Source organism: Hevea brasiliensis, chromosome 9 (assembly GCF_030052815.1).
Source record: "Hevea brasiliensis isolate MT/VB/25A 57/8 chromosome 9, ASM3005281v1, whole genome shotgun sequence".
Classification (NCBI taxonomy): domain Eukaryota; kingdom Viridiplantae; phylum Streptophyta; class Magnoliopsida; order Malpighiales; family Euphorbiaceae; genus Hevea; species Hevea brasiliensis.
Window position 1 is genome coordinate 11,818,852 of NC_079501.1, and position 23,618 is coordinate 11,842,469.

General features: G+C 32.2%; 4 protein-coding genes and 1 long non-coding RNA gene across 5 annotated transcripts; 4 read left to right on the forward strand and 1 right to left on the reverse strand.

The window, feature by feature from the left end:
- The first annotated feature begins 753 nt into the window (after window positions 1-753).
- On the forward strand, window positions 754-7,223 carry LOC110638591 (uncharacterized protein At2g34460, chloroplastic). Its single transcript, XM_021789187.2, has 9 exons — window positions 754-1,145; window positions 2,002-2,114; window positions 2,272-2,325; window positions 2,440-2,524; window positions 3,407-3,512; window positions 4,304-4,390; window positions 4,530-4,627; window positions 4,904-5,013; window positions 6,972-7,223. Exons 1-9 carry the CDS (start codon window positions 866-868, stop codon window positions 7,038-7,040), a joined length of 1,002 nt encoding a protein of 333 aa, XP_021644879.2. The 5' UTR covers window positions 754-865; the 3' UTR covers window positions 7,041-7,223.
- Window positions 7,224-7,583: 360 nt separating this feature from the next.
- Window positions 7,584-10,071, reverse strand: LOC110638589 (sugar transport protein 14). The gene is made up of 4 exons (XM_021789184.2): window positions 9,691-10,071; window positions 9,002-9,324; window positions 8,290-8,919; window positions 7,584-8,197 (listed from the first exon to the last, which is right to left on the reverse strand). Exons 1-4 carry the CDS (start codon window positions 9,830-9,832, stop codon window positions 7,745-7,747), a joined length of 1,548 nt encoding a protein of 515 aa, XP_021644876.1. The 5' UTR covers window positions 9,833-10,071; the 3' UTR covers window positions 7,584-7,744.
- Window positions 10,072-12,926: 2,855 nt separating this feature from the next.
- Window positions 12,927-13,518, forward strand: LOC131183362 (uncharacterized). The gene is made up of 2 exons (XR_009151477.1): window positions 12,927-13,097; window positions 13,243-13,518. It is a non-coding gene; the product is annotated as an uncharacterized LOC131183362 (long non-coding RNA).
- A 1,238-nt stretch (window positions 13,519-14,756) lies between these two features.
- Window positions 14,757-19,119, forward strand: LOC110638618 (uncharacterized). Its single transcript, XM_021789234.2, has 5 exons — window positions 14,757-15,051; window positions 15,758-15,923; window positions 16,034-16,156; window positions 16,827-17,045; window positions 18,538-19,119. Exons 2-5 carry the CDS (start codon window positions 15,762-15,764, stop codon window positions 18,979-18,981), a joined length of 948 nt encoding a protein of 315 aa, XP_021644926.2. The 5' UTR covers window positions 14,757-15,051; window positions 15,758-15,761; the 3' UTR covers window positions 18,982-19,119.
- A 1,618-nt stretch (window positions 19,120-20,737) lies between these two features.
- LOC110638602 (protein DETOXIFICATION 41) lies at window positions 20,738-23,350 on the forward strand. The gene is made up of 8 exons (XM_021789202.2): window positions 20,738-21,113; window positions 21,245-21,789; window positions 21,921-22,007; window positions 22,098-22,154; window positions 22,253-22,491; window positions 22,656-22,774; window positions 22,860-22,946; window positions 23,042-23,350. The coding sequence occupies exons 1-8, from the start codon at window positions 20,799-20,801 to the stop codon at window positions 23,108-23,110; spliced, it is 1,518 nt and encodes a 505-aa protein (XP_021644894.1). The 5' UTR covers window positions 20,738-20,798; the 3' UTR covers window positions 23,111-23,350.
- Window positions 23,351-23,618: the final 268 nt, after the last annotated feature.

A 23,618-nucleotide genomic window follows, 5' to 3' on the forward strand; every position in this document is an offset into this window, starting at 1 on the left:
AAACATGCCCATCCAAAGACAAACAACTCCCTCAGTTTTGTTTCTTAGTGGGGTAAGTGTGGGAATTGCAAATAGAAGAAAGAAAAATAAGGGTCTTGAAAATGCTTCCAAAACTTGGTTTTGTTTTCTAGTTCAAAGGCAATGACCTTACAATTGGTATTTTCTTCTTTATATTAAGACAATGAGACAGAGGTTATGGAAACATCCAAATCTTCTATAGTACATTCATTTATCTCTTCTTGTTTTCTAATCTCTCTCCTCTTGTTTTGGTTGGCGCTTGTTCAATCTCAAGAGCTACCAATTTAATTCCTCCCATTTCCAATTTTCAATGCTTAAATTATTGAAAATCTTTTCAGATTTTGTCATACTGAGCTCCTATTATCTTGAAATTAATAATATTATCAATAATGAAAAATGTAAGATTTTAAGATATTAAAAATATATTTCTTTATATTTAAATTTAATTATAAGGGCATATCAATTCCATATATATTACATTTAGTAAAAAAAAAATATTTCACGTACGATTGTGGCAATCTTTCCACCACAAGATATTTTTAGGGTAGCGTTAAATTTAATTTATTTTATCAATAAAAATTATAATTATTAAATATTTATTAATAAAATTTAAATATAAATTTAATATTTTTTAATTAAAAAAACTAAAAACTGAATTAGTAAAATCCTGATAAATTGATTAATACATAAGCAGTCCATCTATGAAGTCTAAAGTGGGCTTGTGCTTGTAACCCAGTTCTTGGCGGGCTGACTCCGTGGGAGATATACGGCCACAAAATCCAACTGCTTTTACCTCCCTCTCGTTTCCTGTGGACACGACCATTGCTTGCTTCCTGCTCATGCCTTCATGGCTTGCAAGCTCTTCTTCACTCCCATTCCTGACTTTCCCCTCGCACGTAGAAAATTTTCCAAGTTCCCGCAAAGAATTTCACTGAATATCTCTCCTGGGTATTGCTCTTTCAAGTTCCTTTCAAGCTCCAGAAGAGTATTTTCGTCTTCATTAGTTGTTCACGCTGCGAAAGAAGAAGTGATTCAATCACCAAATTCAGTTTCTACCCTTGATTCTAAAACTACCCTTCCTTCATCCTCCAAGCTCGTTCTTGTTGTTGGCGGTACTGGCGGTGTTGGTAAGCCAGCTCTCTTGCCCTCTTCTGTCTGACTGTCTCATGCACAAAATACTGTCTTTTTGCTGAAGAAGATTAGTGGGTTTACTTATTTGTTAAAAGGGAATATTTTGCAATCTGTTGCAGTGAGTGCGATGGTGGAAATGCTTGTGATATATGTTAATATGAAAAAAATTGAGAAATTCCTGTGGAATCAAAATTTTATATTTTTGTTTCTTGCGATTGTTTTGACCGTGGTGATGTTTGTGATGATCCTCAATGACGTAATAATCACCAATTTGTGAATATCATTGAAATTTGGTGAATCTAGAACTTGCTTTATCTTCCATGTTTGAAAAGGTGTAATGCTTTACTAGATTCCACGATACATTAAATAGAAAACTTAATTTACATAAGCAGATATGGCTAAGAGGCTTCATGAAATATATCCCACAGCTAGCTTCCATTTGGAGCCCGCTGATATACAAACTAAAGTGTTGTTAACCTGTTTGTGCAAAATAGCATCTTTGTAAAAATGACTTCTCAAGATTTCTACATTTGAAAATTTACCTTCTTGTTGGTCCTGCATCTTTTCTCTTGACAGAAAGAAAAAATTATTAATTTTAATGAAACGATGCTTTCATGAGCAATTTGACTTATGTAAAAGTATCCTCCAATGGCCTTCATAGTTCTTTTAAAGCTTTTAGAGAAAATGTATCTCTTGTGGCAATTCCCATTTTAGAATTTTAATGTACATTTTGACATGTCTGTAGGTTAATTTTTATTCTTAATTTTTTTTCCTTTTTATTCCTCTCTCTCTCTCTCTTGTTTTCCCTCTGCCTTGCTTTTTGGAAAAATTAGAATGTTTCTCCCTTTTCAGGGCAGTTGGTAGTGGCATCATTGCTTGACCGGAATATTAAGTCACGCTTATTACTACGAGATCCTGAAAAAGCAACTGCACTGTTTGGCAAACAAGATGAGGAGACATTGCAGGTGCCCTTTTATCTGCTTATGGCCTCTTGCATGATTCATAGTATCATATACCATTTTCCTAAAAAGAAAAATAGCATAAGCAAACTTCTAGCTTTTAGATTAATTTCTTTCCTTAAGATTTAAAACATAATCATAAAGAGCTGTTAACACTTGCTAGGTACTTAAAGGGGACACTCGGAATCCAGAGGATCTAGATCCATCAATATCTGAGGTTTCTATCTCGTCTTCACTCAGCTGTCCTTTAACTTATCTTTCTAAAGGATGACAAAAACACTTGACCATATTACTAGCCTAGTTACTTATGTAATCTAAAATTTCCCTGCAGGGAGTCACACATGTGATATGCTGCACTGGAACAACAGCCTTTCCTTCAAAGCGATGGGATGGAGATAATACACCAGAAAGAGTAGGTCAGAAGTTTTTACCTCATAATTAATGAAATTTTAGAATGAAATATAAGCATATTATATGTAGCCCTCTCTAATTTAGCTTATTACCAGAAAATGATCTCTGTACTGATGCTCAACATGAAGAACATTTCTGTATAAAGTTCAGACAGGTTAATCCATGGGCCTGCATAATTCTGAGAAAAAAGAAATAACAGCCCAACAAAACAAAGATCAGAAGCCATAAACAAGGATTTTTGTCATTTAATAGAATGGGCCAAAACACATTTATGACGTCATTGACCAAGGAATGACTTGGATGGTTACCATTTGCAAGTTTAGTTCATTTTAGAGACTGAGTCAGAGATAGTGATCACACTTCATGCAGATCAAATACTATAAACCCACACAATCAGTGCAAAGTAATGGTGGTAATAGCAAATCCCCTGTGAAACTAGCATTCTTCTTTTGAGATGAAAACAATAATATCTGTACACATCTTTGATGGCTCCTATCTGAGCTTTTTCAGTATTTGAGATTCAGAATCCCAAAGTTGAAGTACCTTTTCTTAGCATTCTAAGCATCTATTTACATTGAGATAAGCCTATATTCAAGCAGAGTGCAGACCTATCTAGCTTGGTTCCTTGATGATATAAGGTTGAGGACATGATTTCTGGTTGATCAATCCTGAATCTATTCTCAGGACAAACTGGAATTGATTGTGAATAACTCCATTGTTTGCGGTTCTGTGCACTCTACCTGAGTATATTTCATTTTAGCTAACATTGTTTAGCATATCTAAAAGTAGACTCTTCTTTTGCCTTCCTGTCATGAAAATATATGTAAGCCACAGAAAGGTAAGTATACACCTTTAATTCCATTGACTTTTTATTTTTTAATCTAAAGATTGGGAGGGTGTGAGAAATCTCGTTTCTGCATTGCCTTTGTCATTGAAGAGAATCATTCTTGTTTCATCAGTTGGTGTAACCAAGTTCAATGAATTGCCTTGGAGGTAAGACTTGCTTATTTGGTTTTGCAATGAACTTGTGGCTTAATTTTGGTTTGATGTCAATGTAAACATATACACTATAAGTAACTGCTTTAGATGGTGAGTATACCTATGCATAATTTCAGGAAAAGAAAATTAAAAAAGAAGGTTTTTCCAATTTTTAGGAGATGTTTGGTTTGTGTTCATGATATCTCTTTCTTGCTTAGTGATATGCACAGATATTATGCTCTTGCAGAAACTCATGAGATTTGATAATTCCATTACACTTATTTTGGAGGGATATAAAAATAGGGAAAATTAGTTTCAGTATGTTATGTTTGACGTGAATGATGTATGAAACGGCTGCAATGAAGTGATAATACTGTCGTTTTCCCCTTGATACTTGACAGTAAAAGCAAAAACAATGGAAAATTTGTTTTTGATGAAAAGCAACCTCCTTTTTTGTCCTTGAATGTTTTAGGAGGCAACATAACCTGGAACTTCGGTGGATAAGTGTATGACTGTACCCAGTATTCGGTTTTGAATTTGAACACGCATTTATGTTCTGGCATGGAATGTTTTCTGCTTATTAAAGAATTTGGTTATCAAGCTGTGCACCTTTTTTTATTCTATATTATGCTTCTAACTATTTTCCCTCTTTATCATATAATGAATTCTGTGGAATTGCTTCAACATGCTTCTGGAAGTGAATATCAACCACTTGAATTTCCCGTTAGAATATTGCAAATGAAATTATCTGCTATGGTTCTGTGTGCTTGGATTAAATTTATTTGTTTCAAATTTTTTCTTTGCAGCATTATGAATCTCTTTGGTGTTCTCAAGTATAAGAAGATGGGGGAGGATTTTGTTCGTCAGTCTGGTCTTCCATTCACCATCATTAGGTGTGATAATGGCTTACCGTTTGCTTGATTTTGGGATATTAGAAATTCATTGCAGCAACTTGTGGAGATACTTTAATTTTTCGATTTGCATCTGTATGCTGTTTCATATATGTTTACAGCACGTTTATGCCTGTCTCAGACCTGGTAGATTAACAGATGGACCTTACACATCATATGATCTAAATACCCTGCTCAAAGCTACTGCTGGGCAACGGCATGCAGTTCTTATTGATCAAGGTTTGCAATTTACAAACTTTTTCTATAGTGAAACATGTTATAAAATGCATTTTCTTATTTTTATTGGATGTTATTCATATAGCTCAAGTTTTTCACCAATTTAGTATTCATTTTCAATGCTAAACGGGAAGTAAGTTCAACAAAATATAATAATATCTATATTACAGTGTGAGACTTCATTTCAAAGAGTCAGTGTTGGTAGTTATGCTGTGGGCATTTAGATTCATCTCTTTATCATGTCCAATCTGTAAATGGGTTTTCTACTTTTCTTCTCAGGTGATAAACTTGTGGGAGAGGTAAGCAGACTTGTAGTCGCTGAAGCTTGCATTCAGGCATTGGACATAGAATTTACTGAAGGTCAAATTTATGAAATCAACTCAGTTGAGGTAAATTCATAAAGATGAGTGAATGATAGTTATTATTATGGAAATTGTTTGAATCCGTAAACTATTTTGATTTTTCATAATTGAATGCTGAAAGCCACTTTTTTTTGAGAAATGAAGTTGAACAGTAGTAGTGATTGCAAATGAGAGAATCTACATGATACTAATATTCCTTCTGGATCCTTTTTTGTTAGTCTAACTTATGCTTAATAAGTGAAACCTCTACTTTCCAATGGATGCACTCTTTCCACAGAAAGACTGGAATTTGATTCCTAGTTGCGCACCTGAATTTTAATCATGGGGCTAATATAAAGTTTCTTGAAAGCAAATGAGGTGTATGCAATTGAAGGTATGGAGGATGAAAGAAACTTATATTTAAGCTGGAGAAACCCCAAACTGTTAGGTTTCACAATCTTTGCCCCACACTTCTCTCACCAAGAGGGAAGCAAATGGAGGCTTGGCCTGTGTCCATGACATTGACAGGGATGCAAGAGACTGTCACCATGAATGATAATTTTATACAGTTACTGACAAATATGAGTTTCTGAGAAAGTGAGAATAATTAGAGAAAAGTGGTGATGCGTCCTTGCTGAAGTTGTAATTTTATATGAAGAAAAGAAAATTCTGTGTTAGATGCACCCTTCTCAACACACCTTCTATTAGTCAAATTCTTTAGTCTGCATTAGCTGTATCATCCATTTTGGCATTTTTCAAGTTAAATATCAAGCTTATAAATTATGAATACATTCTGAGATACTCATTTCAACTTAAATAAGCCTTAATTCCAATTTAGTTGAAATGGCTGTATGAATATTTTTCCTGCATTCATTTCATTTTAGGATATGCTTCTTCTAAATCATTTTCAGTACTACAAACTGAGTTATGCTAGGTCCAGCCATTGTCTTTTTCCCTTGGTTAATTTCAATAGCATGGATTTTTAACTTGTGTGCATAATTAACATAGGTGCTAGAGTATACATGGGTTGCACTCACCTAGGTGTCTTTCTTAATATAATTTTTCTTAGTACAAAAATAAAATTATATTAATTGCCTAGGGCTGAGCATTCGGTTGAAATCGAACCGAACCGAACCGAACCAATCATCAAAACCGCATTAATTGAATTATTATATTTTAGAAACCGAACCAAACTGAAATGAATGAAAAATCAAACCAAACCGAACCGCTTTATTTTAGTTTGGTTTGAATCGATCCGTTTTTTAGTTTTGATAGATTTTTTAATTTAGACTTAATTCTCAAGTTATTTAGTTTGATTTTGATCTTGGTTTGAACTTAATAACCATTAATCAATGATATTAAACAATTCATATATATAAAATTATATATAATTCATACATTCTCTATAAAAATAAATCAATTTAAAAATTAATAAAGTAATTTGGTTCGGTTCGGTTCAACCGTTTTCCTCTTCAAAACTGAATCAAATCAAAATAACTGAAATTCTTAAAATGCAAAATCGAACCGAACCAAATCGAATTACCTAATTAAAGCGGTTCGATACGGTTTATTCAATTCAAACCGAACAGTTCTCACCCTTATAGATGCCTGTAAAATTTTTTTTCCATTCAGAACAATGTAATCATCACATATATTTTTTTAATAAATTTTTTACTTCAGTAGTCAAACCCATGGTGGGTTTTCATCTATTTATTAAGTAGTGTACTGTGAAAAAAAAAAAAAAAAACTGCAACTCCGCAACAAGTGTAGAATGTGTTTTTGGGACTGAAACACCTAGGTTTTTAATGTCATCTATGACAGATGTAACAATTGGCTGGAGACGTGTAATTTTTGCCGTTTGCTGTGTGTGAGTTTTCCAGCAATTGATTTTTCCCCTGCCTGCATTAGTTCTATATATGTTCCATTTCAAGTTTTAAATAATTATCATGAAGTTCATCATTTGAAAACTGCCGCATTTTGCTGAACTAAGATTTGTACTTATGCAGGGTGATGGCCCTGGCAGTGATCCTCGGAAGTGGCGAGATCTATTCAAAGCTGCTGAAGCCCAAGATTGAGTATTATACTAAACAGAGAATAAACTTCATAAACTTTGAAGCAGTTATAATGGATTTTCCTTTCAGTGTTTAAGTCTTGTATGTATCGCGTATGTATATATATGAGTTTTAACAGCTTTCACATACTCTGGATCTCTCTGTATTTGTTTCAGTAAAGTTTGCAGGATAAGCATTACAAACCAATAGTTTTTGTTGTTGTTGTTTTTTTTTTTTCCTCATTCCACAAGTGCTCAGCAAATAATATCTATATTTGATCTCTAAAAGATTACATGAACTTCTTAATTGAATTCTTAATTTGTACAAACACTAAAAACTGAGTCTGCATTCCAGTTTTCACCTAGACAATGTGTATTCTAGATGTTGCTATTTTCTGATTTTGGACTGATTATGGTTTAAGTAATGCCACTACTAGTAACAACACAATTTTTTTTTCCAATTTTACATAGGCCATAATGAAGCATGACTGATCAAAAGAAATTTCAACATGACGAAATAATAATTTTATTATATCACTAGTTGAATGTTTCATGGACCACCATAAATATATATATATACCAGGTGAAGGGGAAAGGGAAAAAATTTCCAAGCATCAACTATGGAATCAATTGGGGCTATTTATTGATAGAAGTGAAGAACTAAAGAAGAATTACAGAAGCCTAAAAGAAGTCGAATAATAAATTTATGAAAAACCATCATTGTTGATTCTAAACTTGTGATCCTGATTTTTCACCCATTTCAACTTGATCTCCATTTCCAACTATTTTCTTCCAGAACCAATGGTTTTGAAAGAGAATGTATACCTCCTCTATTGGAACTTGCTTTGTTTCTGGCAAGAGGAAGAAGATGAAGCTGCTCATGATCAAAATCAAGCCAGCAAACAGCAAGAAAATCCCGTATCGAAGATGGCAGAGAGATACAAGGAAGCATTGTGCTATCAGAGCTGTGAAGATCATGTTCACACAGACCACTATACTTTGTCCGGCTGATCTTGTCTCCAAGGGAAACAGTTCACTTGGAACTAACCAACCCAAAGGACCCCAAGACCTTCCATATGCCAAGACAAACAAGCAAAGGATAATCACCAGGAACAAGCCAATTCCTTTTGGAAGGGTTACTCCTTGTCCAAACTTCAGGGCCAAAGTTATACCTGTTGCCACCTGCAGATCAAGCAAATACATACTCAAGCTCAAAAAGATCCTGCAAACTTGAATAAAGATTTCAAAGAACTGAGCTTTCAAGTGTACTTTACCATATAGCAGAACATTTCAAAGCCTGCTTCCAGGAAGAATGCTCTTCTGCCACATTTGTCTACTAAAAACATTGACACGATAGCACCAGCAACAAGTGCAGCACTTGTTATGACAGATGAGTATAAAGATGCTCCGGAGCCAAAACCCAGGCTTTGAAAAAATACAGGGGCATAGAACAGGATGGAATTATTTCCTGTGAGCTGTTGAAACATAGGGATTCCTATAGCTCCTATTACCAACTGGGGGCGATTCTTTCGTTTCAGAAGATTCCTGAAAGGATGCTTTATCGCACGAGCTTCATTACTAGCATCTACAAGATCAGCAAACTCAGCTTCAATGTTCTTGGTACCTCTAATTTTCTCCAATATTCTTTTCCCTTCTTCCAATTTCCCTTGCTCTACAAGGCTGTTAGGGGTCTCAGGAAGGAAAATGCCACCAATAAACATTAAAGTTGCAGGGATTGTAGCTAAGCCAAGAGACAATCTCCATCCCCATGGATGGATTTTTTCAGTTCCATAATTTATCAGGGTTGCTATCAGGATTCCTAAGCAGGTTGTAAGTTGAAACAGTTGGTTGATCGCTCCTCGGATTTTTGCCGGAGCCATTTCTGAGAGATACAAGGGAACTGCCTGCAGATCAGAAGAAAAGGGGGAGCAAGTAAAATTAACAGGCTTCCACGTTATAACATTTTTTTTTCCAGTTCAAGTGTACCTGGTTGCTGAAACCAATGCCTACACCAAGAAGTACTCGTCCTATAATTAGCATCCAAATATTCACAGCAGCTGCATTAAGAACTGCTCCTAAAAAGAAGCTTATCGATCCAACAATGATGCTGCCTTTCCGGCCTTTGTTTCTGGTTACATGGGATGCTCCAAAAGTGGAAACAAGGGCAGCAAAATACAAAGAAGATGTGAAAAGTGTAAGGATCTGGTTGTCATACTTGCAGTAATCTGTCTCATGAAGATGTTTTTGCTTTCTCCTATACACTTTCGGGAAGAAATCTTTCAAGAAATCATCCATGGAAGTCACTCCACCTGAAGCCAAAATTTCAAGTTCATCTCTCGTTAAGTATATAACTAGGCTCTCAGTTCCAAAAAACGTCACCAATATTGGATGTTTAAGCTGCTAAATAATCGAATATTTGTCTCTTAGTAAAGGAATGTTTCATGTATATATGTTATTGAATACGGTTTTGTTTTTTTCTGAATCCTTTAATCCAAACATAGATGATTAGTTTTCTCAATAACAAAATTATTGGATTGATTTCCAAATTCTTCCCTATTATATAAATTTAAAGAGAACTTGTGATCATCATAAGGAAAAGAATAAAAAAAGGCTTTAACGTGACAGCTAAAGATTATTAGATTAAGAAAGCTTAACGATGAAAAGAAAGAACTCACCTGATACACCAAGATCATACCCAAAAAGGGATCCTCCAAGAGCAGCAACAATGCAAGCAAAGATGAAATAACCTGTAATTCTATACTCATAAAGATGAGCTCTTTTCAGAGTTCCTCCATCTGTGAAACCTCCCCCAGCCATCTCTGTTGTCTCTCTATTCAAGTTTTTTTTTTCCTTCTCTCTCACTATATATATGTGTTGTGTAGTCAAACACAAGTAGACAAGAAGATGAAATCCAAAAGGAACAATGAGTTGTTTAGTCAAGAATATAAAATATAATAACGTAATAAGATGAGTGCTAAAAAGGTTAACCGTGACAAAAGATGAATTTATAGGATTTGAATGCAATACAAAGATGGTGGCATTGAGATGCGCATGACCAAATTCAATTTTTAACCATAATAAATATATAGAGATAAGGTGAGATCAAGAATTTGAATAAATCTCTTTTTCCCTTTTGGAGAAGGAAACGTTTCCTAAATCTTACTGGTTTCCTTATATCATGGTAATTAATATACTAAAAGGATATTGAAAGGATTATAAAAAATAAATATCTAATATTGTAAAAAAAAAAAAAACTTATCTAACATAAAAAAATAAAAAAATTATTGAATAAGATAAAGAAAAGGTAAGAAAGGATAAAGAAGGGAAGGATGAGGAGAAAGGATAAAGAAGGGAAGGATGAGGAGTGTTACAATAAAAAAATTTTATATTTAGAGAGATAATATATATTTTTTATATTTAAAAAGAAGTAAAAAAATGATAAATTTAAGATATGTATAAATAAAAATAATTATAAATTTTATTTCCTTTTTTTTTTTAACCTATTCTTATATCTCAAATAATAAGAAAAACTAAAATTTAAGGGATAAGATGGAATAAAAAACTTACCTTCTGTTAATACACCAATCTTCAAATAGAAATATATAATTAATTTATCCTCTTTTAATCTATATTTGCTCTCCTTAGTCTTCATCTAAACAGAAGAAACTTTTTTGGGCTTTATGACTTATATTATTTTTTTTATTATTTTTTGTTTAAATTTTTAATTAACAATTTAGACTTAGATGAAAATATCAAAAACATAAAATATATAATAAAAAATAATATTTTTTTAGAGAATAAAATATAATAGTATTAAATAATTATAAAATCTAATTAGGTTAATTTGATTATTTTAGTTTTAAAGATTAAAACGAATCTTTTTTTGATTTGGAAATCAAAACAAACCTAACTAATTAGAAAAGTAAAAGCAGATTAATTTTTATCTTGGTAATTGATTTAGATTAAATGCTGCTGATGCTGATCGTTCGGCGAAAGTTTCCACTTCAATGCATTCATCTTCTTCGTTAAGCTTTGGTTTATCACTAAAATCTCAGTTACTGATAACTTCTTTAATCACTAGCATTAAAGATAATTTCAGAAAGCAAGAGGATCAGACTTCATGCATTGCAAGTCTCTGGTTTCGGATTGAGATTATTAATTTGGTTTCCGATGCAGATATGACGCAGATCAGATCGTCCTTTCTCAACATAATTGTTACAAAATTGCCTTTAGACGTTTATTTAGACCATTTGCAATGAAAACTACAGCAGAAAATTAATAACAATCTATATAATATATAAATGTGTGAAAGAGGAGAAATATTTAAATTTTACAAATTAATTTTTCTTATTTTTATTATTTATAATTATATTTTTTATTATTTAATTATTTTAAACTTTATATACATTTAAATTTATTAATTTTATTTATATTTAAATTCTACATGATTAATTTTTTTATAATTCAATATATATATATATAAAACATAGCTTTGCTGAAAATACTATTCATAATTTATATTATTTAAAAAATAAGAAAGTATTTTATTTTCTATGAATAACTTTTTTATTAAAATCTAATAAATTTCTATCTCTATCTTATAATTATTTATATAAAAATATTTTAATATAATAATAAATATTTTATTTACTTTTCAATAATGATAATAATAATAATCATTTTAGTAATACCATATCTGAATTATTTCATATCCAACTCATTCTAATAATTATTAGCTAAGTCTTTTTATATGAAAATTTCGTTATTTTTCTATTAAATTAAAGTAGTATATATTTTATATGAATAACTTTTTTAATAAATTTTTATATCTATCTTAAAATTTTTCTTTATATCATAAGAAAATATGAAATTATACAATAAAAATTAATAATATTGATATTCATTGATATAGGTGTACATGGTTAATTCTATCAAATAAAACTAAAAATCGAATAAAAAATATCTAGAATTAAAAAAAATTAATATTATATAAAATTACATCAAATTAAATTTAATTTCATTATTATGTGTATAAACTTTTAAATAGTGTTGAAAAAGTTTAAATTGTTCATACTAATTATATATATATATATATATTTAAAAATTATAAAATATAAAAAACTAATTAGTCTTGATAAATTTAATATAAAATACTTATTATTATATAATTATATTATAATAATAAATTTTCATAATAAAAATCACCTCTTATCATATTTACTTACAATAATTTTTTATTTTCATTAATATATTTTCATTTTAATTAATTTAAATAAACATACACATCATGAAAATAAAAAAATTATTATATTATATTATAATAATAATATATTATAATAATACTATATTATATACAAAATATTAAAAAAAATTATATATAAATATATTAAATCACAAGTATATACAACGAGTGTAGAAAACGTACAACTTATGTTTGAGAAAAAAAAACTAATAGTAATAATATTCCAAGGTAAGTTTAAGCATTGCACAGTAACAACAATTTTTCAAGTAATTAAATTAAATTAATTAGCTTGGTAACAGTTGTGAGTTTTTTTCTTTTTCCTCATTAATCAAGGTTTAATTTCACTTGAAAGCATTCAATGATGAAATTAGAAATCCTGAATGCATCAATTCATACGGTAGAATCGTTAAGAGAGAATTTAATTTTAATGTATATAAATTATTTCAAGTATATCTCACACGGTAAAAAAAAAAATTTAATATAAATTTGAACTCATATAAAAATAATCTAATCACAATTAAATTAAATATTTATATCAATATATATATATAATTAATTAATATATATATATAATATAAATTTATATATAAATATTTAATTTAATAATTAATAAATTTATTTTTATATGAATTTAAGTTTTTCATAACTGAAAAAAAAAAAAAAAAGAGAAATCATGTTGGTTGCCTGGTGGGAATGATTGGGTCGGAAATACCCACTTTTTCAGATTGGGCCAAAAAGCCCAAGCCCCATATTAAGTGAGAAAAGTGCTGGGGTTTCTCCAAGAAGCTTTGAGGGTGAAGGCTGAAAAAAGAGGCCACATTCCTTCGATTCTTCCGATAGGTGAGCTTAAATTTCGTGTATTTCATAAAAATTCATCCTTGATTATTCCAAAAATGCCATAAATCTTGATATTTCTGCATCTGGTGAATTCTGCTTTGCTAATTTCCTTCAAATTTGTGTCTACGATTCCATTTTCGAATTGGAGAGAGCGATGGGGAACAAGACAAAGGAGGGGAATAGCCGTCCTCTGATACTAAACCTGATTGTAATAATTGGGTATGGGTTTCTCGCATACGTGATGTGGCCTGACATTAAAGAGCAGATTCATAACATGAAAAATTCTGGGGTGGAGGGATATGCTGTTGTTATTTCCTCTTTATTTGCGATTATTCTGCTCGTTGTAATGCTTTGTTTCATTGATGTACTCAAACGAATCATGAAATGAAAGGAACAGTGTTCTACACTGTACCATTTCTATGAATTCTGTGATTACCAATCTTGTTCTTTTTGCTTGCTATTATATGTGTGGAAGAGATTTGAGTACAATGATTGCTGGTTCAATAGAAACTGGGAAAAAAATCAAAGCTCTCAATGATTGCTAATGGTCTTCTCACATCACTGTATAGTTTTCTTGGTCTAGATAAAATGAGTGCGAAGATAACAGGAAAATTTAATCCTTGACCTCCCAGCTCTATCACCTGATTCATGGGATTCAGGTGGCTGCATGTCATACTAGACATAGGCTTATCAGGGGATTGTGAAAAGAACACTTGAGCAAAACACAGGCAGAGAATGCCATATTGGAAAATTTATATTCCCTTATTAGGACATATTTGTTGTTTACGATCTCTAGTTTATGTCAACTTTTATCGACTTCCCAATTTTGTTCTTGAGATATTATATATTTGGGTGTTCATTGTTAATCAATGTATGATTGAATGAGAACATTGTAGTTATCTATGGACGTATGGGATTTAACCGAACCTATTCTTAAGGCTCTGTTCTTATACCATTTTATATTTTTATCATGACATGAAAACAACTTTTAATATTAGAAGATAATTTCTCTAACAGGCCTGAATTGGCTGTTTGCTTGTCATTGCTTAATCACTCAATGTTTGAATTTCTTTTTGATTAATCACTCAATCTAAATGATTTTAACCATTTAGTATTTTTTTTGTCTAAAGAAAAAAAATATTTGATACTACTTTTTTAAATGTTGATAGTTCAACTTTTTAATTATAATTTAATTTGATTAATTGTATGTTGAATTATGTTTATAAATCTTTAATCTAATTGTAAGTTATTTGTAATTATTTTAAATTAATAATATTCAGTAACGAGTTCACATTAATAAAAGAGTTAATTAATTTCTTTTTATTAAAATGTTCCGTAAAAATATATATTTTTAAATTAATTTTTTATAAATTTAATTATTAAACTCTCTAATTTTTTTTAATGACTTGCTTAAATATAATAATTGACTCTTTTCTTTTCACATAAAAATATTAATCTTACTAAATTTTATCCTATTAAATTCTTAATATTTAAAAATTTATTTAAAAATTTTATTTTTAATATGCATTTTTTTAATGTATTGAATCGAGATTTTCTTTTTATTTGCAGTTGATAATATTTAATTAATATTTTTATGATCCATTAATTAAATAAGTGATCATTTGAAAAAAAAAAAATTAAATAAGTGATCCATCTAACGGGGTCATTCTGCCGGGTACCGTTCGGGCCGGTTTTAATAAGACTGCTCTTGCCTCACTCAGACCGACTTAGACACTTTCCTCATCCTCTTGCCCCTCTCGTCTCTGAGCTCTCTCCTCCTGCCCGCGAGTGTACCTCCCTCCCTCATAGTTGCCGTGCATCTCTGTCGACCTGACCTTCTTGGAATCGCTGATCTCAAAAACTCATCGCATCGCTCGCGTTCCGACGTGTCTCTCTGAGATTCTGCCTCCCTCCTTCGCCTCGTCTCTCCTGTCTGCGGCCCTCTTAATTTTTGAAGGTATCATAATTTCTGTTTATTGTATCTTATTAGGGTGACTGTTTATGTAGGTTGTAGCCTGCTACTTCATTTTTCCTCGTTTATTTAATTAAAAAAAAGTACAAGTGTTGTTGTTGAAGGAAAGGAGGGGGCTATGATCTGTTCATCTGTTTCCGTGAAAACAGCCAGTATAACCTTCTTTCTGAAAAGAATACCACGAGATGTGCAAGGGTACTGCAGATTTTGGTGCTTCCTTTGGGATTTTGGTCCATTCTTAAGAACTTGAAGAGGCAAATTAGCATAGATCCTAGGCCTATAGCAATATGAGTTATTCCTTTCCATATTATTGACACTTTTACTGATGCAACTCTAAAATCTATCCAAGAAAAGTTAAAGTCTGTGCCTGTGCTTTGAGAAGAGATCCCCAGCAAAAATTTTATTGTTTATTTCCATGTGAAGTAGCATCCTATCATTCTTCATGCGTTTCCTTTGTAGAAATTTAATCTAACTTCCTTTACCTAGGCAATTGAACTGTGATATGCCTTCAATTGGTGTTATTTTGGCTACATCAATTCGATGTTATTTTTTCCTCAAAACTCATTGTTTCATTTTCATATTAATTTAAGCGGAATTGAATTGAATTATGCATTGCATAGAATTTTGCTAAATAGGGTTGAGCATGACTTATCAAAATAACCTAATAATTGTGCTGTTGATTTTTTTTTAGTGAAATGCAAAAGTACGGTTTGCAGCTGAGGGTACAACCCCAGCAGGCCAAAAAGCCGCCAAGACCTCCTCTTCAGGCGCCTCTTGGGTTTCATGATGATGATGATGAGGATAATGTTGAAAAGGAGATTTCACGGCAGGCTACCAAGAACAAGTCTCTTAAGGATGTAAGTAAGCTTCTTTTGTATTTTTTTTTCTCTCAAAAAAATACTTTGTACTTCTGTTTCCTATGTTTTGTTTTTCACTGCTTTCTCCTTGTTCCTTTTTTGGTTTTAAGATTGAGGAGCAGCATAAGAAAGCATTGGAAGAAGACCCTTCAGTTTTCGATTATGATGGAGTTTATGATGAGATGAAACTAAAAATTGCTCAACCACGAGAACAAGATCGTGAAGAAAGAAAGGTATTGGTTGTACGTGAGACACTTACTTTGAAAAATTGACTGAGTTTTATCTAATTTCCTATGCTAGGTAGTAAGTAATTTCATATTAATAAAAAAAAATCCCTGGTCCGAACTGCCCTGAATTTTTAGGATAATAAAGAATGGAAATTTTATGTTATGGTACAATTATGGTGATTTAATTTTGAGAATCCCTGAAATTTGGGACAGTTCTGAAGATTTTCAAGTCCCCGGATAGGACTGAACCATGCTCAGGCCAATCAAATAATCTAGTACTAAGTATTATTACGACAACAACTGAGCCTTATTCCCAAAGTAGTTGGGGTCAGTTATTAAGTATTATTGAAGCTCTAATTTATTAGTTGTGCCAAATTATGTGGAATTAATTTTTAAAGCTTTGCTATGTTGTGAAGTAATTTGCAAGATTCTTATTGAGTCCTTGCGCTAGTTTAGTAAACTTTATTTTTCTATTTCGATGCTTACTTCACTTTTTTACTACCATAGGTTCTAGAATTGCAGGTAATCTATTTTCCCTTCGTTCCAGCCATGTAATATTGTTTTCTTTTAATTATTATTTTATTATTATTATTTTTTTTGAAAGAACATAAATTGAAGCTCTGTCATACATAGTGTTTAAAAGATGGGATCATGAAAGGTTGGTTTCTTGTTGCAGCCTAAATATATTCAAGCTTTGATCAAGAAAGCAGAACAACGACAGCGAGAACATGAGATCATATATGAGAAAAAACTTGCTAAAGAAAGAAGCAAAGATGATCACTTATATGCAGACAAGGACAAATTTGTCACAAGTGCTTACAAGAAAAAACTTGCAGAGCAGGCAAAATGGATGGAGGAAGAGCGCATGCGTCAACTTCAAGAGGAGAAAGAGGATGTATGTATAACTTTTCCTTGTACTTCTCCTCTTGCTTCTTCTATGTTGAACTTACCCCTAACTTGGTCCCCATGTAATAGGATTTTATTTCATAGTTGAGTTGTTACTGTCTGGTTTACACTGCTGCTCTGTTGCTGCCTCTTGGTCTATAGATGCATTGATGCTGCTAGCAGTGGCATATCTATTTGTCTGTATGGACTTTTCATTTGGACAATGGTATTCATATTTTGACCTTTTTTTCATGCTATTTGACATACTAATTTTTCTATGCCTTGAACAACCATCTTTTTATTGTATTATCTGATATCATGCTTTGCATTGTATAAATTTGATCATTGCCACTGCATGGGGTGAATTGAGCTTATGTATTCAGACATATGTATCAATATTGCATTCATATAATAAGCACTATATTGGTTTCGAATATTTTGTAGTTTTTCTTCCACCATAATGTTAAGATACGTTGTTAATGGATAACACAGTTTTTGTAGAGCTTTTCAAGGCCTTTTTATTTTAAAAAATGAATCTCCTTTTATCCTTTTTTTTTCCTGTACCTTTTTTAAAAAAATAAAATTCTTTTAACATATGTAATGAAAGTATGATAAGATGTATCAAGTGGTATTGCTATAAACTATTTTTATGATTCACTGATTCTAATATTTCAACTTGGTCATTTTATTTTTTTATTGTCATTTATTTTTTCTATGTGTATGTTTCTGAAAATCGTTTGTTAAATTTTCATGGATTTTCTTTTGGCTTAAGCAGTTTATCATCGTATATTTGACTTAGTTTAATATCCAAAAGTTGAGCTACATGTTCAATTCAGTCTACTTGATCACCTATTATCCCTAAATTTTCATTTATAAAATGTGCAGGTAAAGTTTTAGCTTTGTGTTCTTCCTAAATTCGTGATCTTGACCCAAACATTGTGAAGATCTGTGAAGTCTTGTACGAGTAGCACTTCCCCTTGTCCTTTAGGTTCCTATTGAAATGGAAGCAACTTCTCAATGAACATATGTAGGTCACAGTTAATTATTTTAGTTTATTAATGAAAAAGTTGGGTCTTCTAAGTTCTAACACCCTCACCCTTGATCGTGAAACAACTTTAGGTTATTAAATTTTGGTCAATATACTAGCAAGTTTGAGCTTAGTAATTGAGAAAAGGATGTGAGCAAATCATAGCATTGTAGAATTTAGTTGGCCAGCAAATCATTTCTTAAGTTTCCTCTCTGTACTTCACCTTGATGTGCTTTAAATTTAATCAAATGAAATGCATGTATAGATAATGATTTTCTGCTGACCATATTATTCAAAACTTGTTTTGATAGAGCATGTCTTTAAAATCAATCAAATGAAAGGTATTTGTAGATAATGATTTTCTGCTAACCATATTGTTCGGAACTTGTCTGATAGAGCATGTGTTTGTCTTTGTTGATAAGAAAAATTAGGTGCACAGTTAGTAATGTTATATTTCTGTTATTTTGTTGAAAAGGTTACTAAAAAAAGTGATTTGAGCGAGTTCTACTTCAATCTTGGAAAAAATGTTGCATATGGTGCGAAAGACAGAGAGTCAAGGAAGCAAGAGAAACAGACTGACCTCAGGAAGCCAGAGAAATTAGATGATAAGGTGTCAGCTGGTACATCTGAAAGAGTTCATCCTTCACAAGACTCAAAGTCAGTTATGGATATGGAGTCTTCTAGCTCCACGGTGAAAGAGAGGCATCCTTCTGTTCCTCCTAGGAGAAATTCCGAGTCCTTAGATCTTAAACCAGTTCCTGATGAACAAGTTTCGGACACATTGGTACAAGAAAAATCTTCATCTGAACAACCATCGGCTAATCAACCAAAGCAAGACCATCATAAACGAAATGAGGATGCACTTGCTGCAGCTAAAGAACGTTTTTTGGCACGGAAGAAGGCAAAGCAGCAACTGTGAATGTTTCTTTCTCTCTGCATGTGATGTAATTGAAATTCCAAAGGAATTACTATTATATTTGTCGCTTATCTCACTTTGTCCGGTTTTTTACTTGTTGCCTGTTCTCTCGAAAGGGTTAATAGATATTTTGATTTCTTAGATCCTCGTATTACCATTGTTGTGCTTGATCTTTTGATGCTTGCCAAGTTGCCATTATGAAATTGTTGAGCAATGAAAGAGGGTACTTTGTATGGTAGTTGGAATTAGACCTTTTCATTGGGCATGGTGGCCTGGGTTCATGCCTTGCCAAGTTCGGCCGGCTTGAAAGGCTCTGCCTTCCATAGGGATGGCAATTGTTTTGGCCCTGGACCTACTCTCTCTGGTTTCGTCTTGTTCAGACATTGCGGTGGGATTAGGATTTTTAAAATAAAGAATAAACAAACAATAGATAAATCCAAACAACTTTTTTAAGCATCATCTCGAATTTTAAAATTTATTTTGATAATAATATATTTTTATTATTTTTAAAAAATATTAATTTATTTATATGTATTTAAATATTATAATTTTAATAAAAATATATAAATATATTATTAAATTTATATTTCAAATTTATTTTTTCTATTTTATAAAATAAATTTAAAATGTACAATGATAAATTAAAATAAAAAGAAAATTTTCACGACAAAATTGGCCTTGCTCTGCGGAAAATTTTCTGCTCCAATTTCAAATTTCTTTGTGGGGGTGGAGACAGAAGAAGCGATCCATATATATATATATATATATATATATATATATATATATATATATATATATATATAAGTGACTTCCCTAATAAATGGAGTAGAATTCTTACCAACCCACAAAAATGAAGAGTAGTTGGCCTGCAATCTGATTCAGACCTACCACAGCACGCTCTATACCAAACGGTCTTCCCCCTTCCACACAACACAAGGACAAAACTTTATAATCCCGAATTATTGTCTCCCTCTATCAACAAAACTATCAAATAATATCTTATTATTTATTCAATTCCTTCACATTCGTCTTTATATATAGCCATTATTTGTAAGAGAGATAGATATTTGATTATTGAACAACTAGTTTAATGGCTTCAGTAAATATATTTCATTTTACCCTGTTGATTGATGGGAATTCTAATTCTAAAGTCAATTTAGGAAAGGAATTTCTATATTCTTAGTGAATTATTTCATCCTAATATTGATAATATACCTTTTTCAACCAATTTTTTGAGAAAATTACTCTATATAATATCATTATTATAATAAACAAATATTTTTCATGCCAAATTATAATATATGTATTTCTTAATTTGAAAATTTTAAATTTACTTAATAAATAATAAACTTTCAAGAAGTGGAGAATTTGAACCAAACAAGTTCTTAGTAGAAAGTTGTACTCTCTTAGATGAACTCATTAATGGATTGAAAATATAGAAATTAACTCATAATATTGAAATAGATAAAATTATAATTTAACTAAATAAAAATCTAATTTTCATATGAAATTTGTAGTCACTGCCCCACCAGTTATGGAATCAGTTAGATAGGACCCATGAGAAGGATGCAATAAAGTCCTGAAACAAAAGTTACAAATTTTTAACTTCAAAAAAGAAGTTATTATTATTTGACAAAAATAACCATTGTTAGATTTAGCTAATCTTCTAGCAGTCTAACATTTCAAGTAGTGAATGGTAGTTAAGCAAAAGCTTCAAGGCAAAGGTCTTCTTTTGATCTCATAATCACTATATAGAATCTGCTTTCAAGGCCATATAAATATCAACTGAAAACCCCAGTTCTTCTCTTAACTAAATAATTATGGGGTCAAAAGAGCCAGAGTACCAGTCCTTGCTTCCCACACTTGATTCACATTCAAGAATTCCAGACTTGTCATCTCAGGCAATTGAGGAGTTCTTGGAACAAAGGACAGTGCCAATTAGATGGTGGCCTCGTCTTATTGCATGGGAATCAAGGCTCTTATGGTTATTGTCTTGGGCTTCTATAATTGTTTCCATATTCAATTTCATGCTTAGCTTTGTCACCCAAATGTTCTGTGGACATTTGGGTGCTGTAGAGCTTGCTGGTGCTTCCATTGCCAATGTTGGAATTCAGGGTCTCGCTTATGGGATTATGGTATGTCTGTTCTTTACTAGTTTATTCTTTTCATCACTTCTATTTATTTTATTCAAATAAAGTATGGTACTGAAATTTAGTGATGAATTGAATTGCTAAGAGTGAAAATTTGACCCATAATATGAATACAGCTGGGCATGGCTAGTGCTGTGCAAACAGTGTGCGGCCAAGCCTATGGAGCTAAGCAGTACTCAGCAATGGGCATCATATGCCAGAGAGCAATTGTGCTGCACTTGGGAGCAGCTGTGCTCCTCACATTCCTCTACTGGTTCTCAGGCTCAGTCCTCGCAGCTATGGGGCAATCAGAGGCCATCGCCGAGCAAGGACAAATTTTTGCCCGAGGTTTGATCCCTCAGATATATGCATTTGCCATAAGCTGCCCTATGCAGAGGTTTCTTCAAGCTCAGAACATTGTGAACCCTCTTGCATACATGTCTGTTGGGGTGTTCTTTGTTCACATCCTTCTCTCGTGGCTTGTTATTTATAAATTGGACTACGGGCTTCTAGGAGCAGCCTTAACACTGAGTTTGTCTTGGTGGCTTCTTGTCATCTTGAATGGTCTTTACATTGTTCTTAGTCCAAATTGCAAGGAAACTTGGACTGGCTTATCAATAAGTGCTTTCAAAGGAATTTGGCCTTATTTCAAGCTCACAGCTGCTTCTGCTATCATGCTTTGGTATGAAAAGAAAAGAAAAGAAACTAAATTATTCAATACACTCCTTGCATCGCACTTTCTATTCCATTAATACAGAATCGCAGTGCATCAAATAATTTGGATTAATACACAAGATGTTATTTGAAATGCAGCTTGGAGATATGGTACAGTCAAGGAATGGTACTGATATCAGGTCTCCTCCCAAACCCAACTATCTCACTAGACGCTATTTCCGTTTGGTAAGTAAAAAAACCCATTTCCATTTTCCCCAAGCTATCCATTATTTTATTGTCCTTGCAAGTTCTAATGTTGAAGTATACTATCTCCAGCATGAATTACTTGAACTGGGACATGCAATTTATGCTGGGCCTAGCAGCAGCCACCAGGTTGGTGATGAGATGCCTAATTAAAACAAATCAGGTTTGAAATTTGATATTTGAACGTTTGTCCAAGTTGATGGCATAAAATTTCTGGTTAAATGCAGTGTTCGAGTGAGCAATGAACTAGGGGCTGGCCATCCAAAGGTTGCAAAATTTTCAGTGTTTGTAGTGAATGGGACTAGCATTATTATCAGTATAATTTTTAGTGCTATTGTGCTGAGTTTTCGAGTTGGATTGAGCAAACTCTTTTCAAATGACTCTGAGGTTATAGAAGCAATTTCCGATCTTACTCCTCTGCTTGCCATCTCTGTTTTCCTCAATGGTGTTCAACCTATACTCTCAGGTAACAATCATTTCTGTACACATTAAGTATATGATGGTAAGCAGTCCAATCTCGATTATTTTTTTTCTTTTGACATATTAGAATTTTTTTTTTTTATTCATGAGATGGATTTGTGCAATGTTGCTATACATTAGGATCATAATTATGTTCTTTTCGTGTGGCAGGTGTGGCTATTGGCAGTGGATGGCAAGCTGTGGTAGCTTATGTTAACCTTGTCACTTACTATATTATTGGTCTCCCCATTGGCTGTGTGCTTGGGTTCAAAACCAGTTTAGGAGTAGCAGTAAGCTTCTGCTCTTCTCTCTGGCATCAATACAAAAAATTTCTTGTCGGTGAATTAAAACAAAATTTCCCAATTTTTGTTTCAGGGAATTTGGTGGGGGATCATTATTGGAGTTGTTTTCCAGACAATAACTTTAATTATTCTGACTTCAAGAACAAATTGGAATGCTGAGGTGAATTATCTTGCTATGTGAATTTAATTTACCATATTCAAGTTGGATATTACATTTATAGGTATTTGATTATACCATTGTGAATTCTTTTTTAGGTTGAAAAAACTGCTAGACGGTTGAATGAGTCTGCAAGAGAGGCCTTGGAATCATTGCCCAATCCTTAACTCACCCCATAGGCTTCTCTTTACCATTTTCTTTCTTTTCTCTGATGGATAAAAGTTGTTCTTTCAATGTACTGAAGATTGGAATGAAAGAATCCAACCTTTCATCCTCATCAGCCAGGAATTTGAAATTTGTATCCAAGGGGGCTGGTGGTGCATCTGACTGTTCAGATTTGAAGTTCAAGGCATGTAAGAGTTGTGATGGAGTTTTTTTTTTCTCTAAGATAAAAGATCTTTCCCTTCTATGCAGTACAAAACTTTTAATGGATTTCCTAATTTAAAATAACAAAGAGTTCAAATTTATAGTACAAGGCAGAGAAAAAAAATAAACTAACTAAAGTAAAATTATGCCGAGGATGGGCAACCCCAGAAGAGTCATGGAGCAGCCATTTGGCTTTTCCCTTTTTAATGATAATGAACATTTCAAACCAACCAGTCAATGAAAATGAATAGTAGTTTTCGACGACAGAAAGAAAAAAAGTCAATGGAATAACTCACGCTCTCTGCAAAT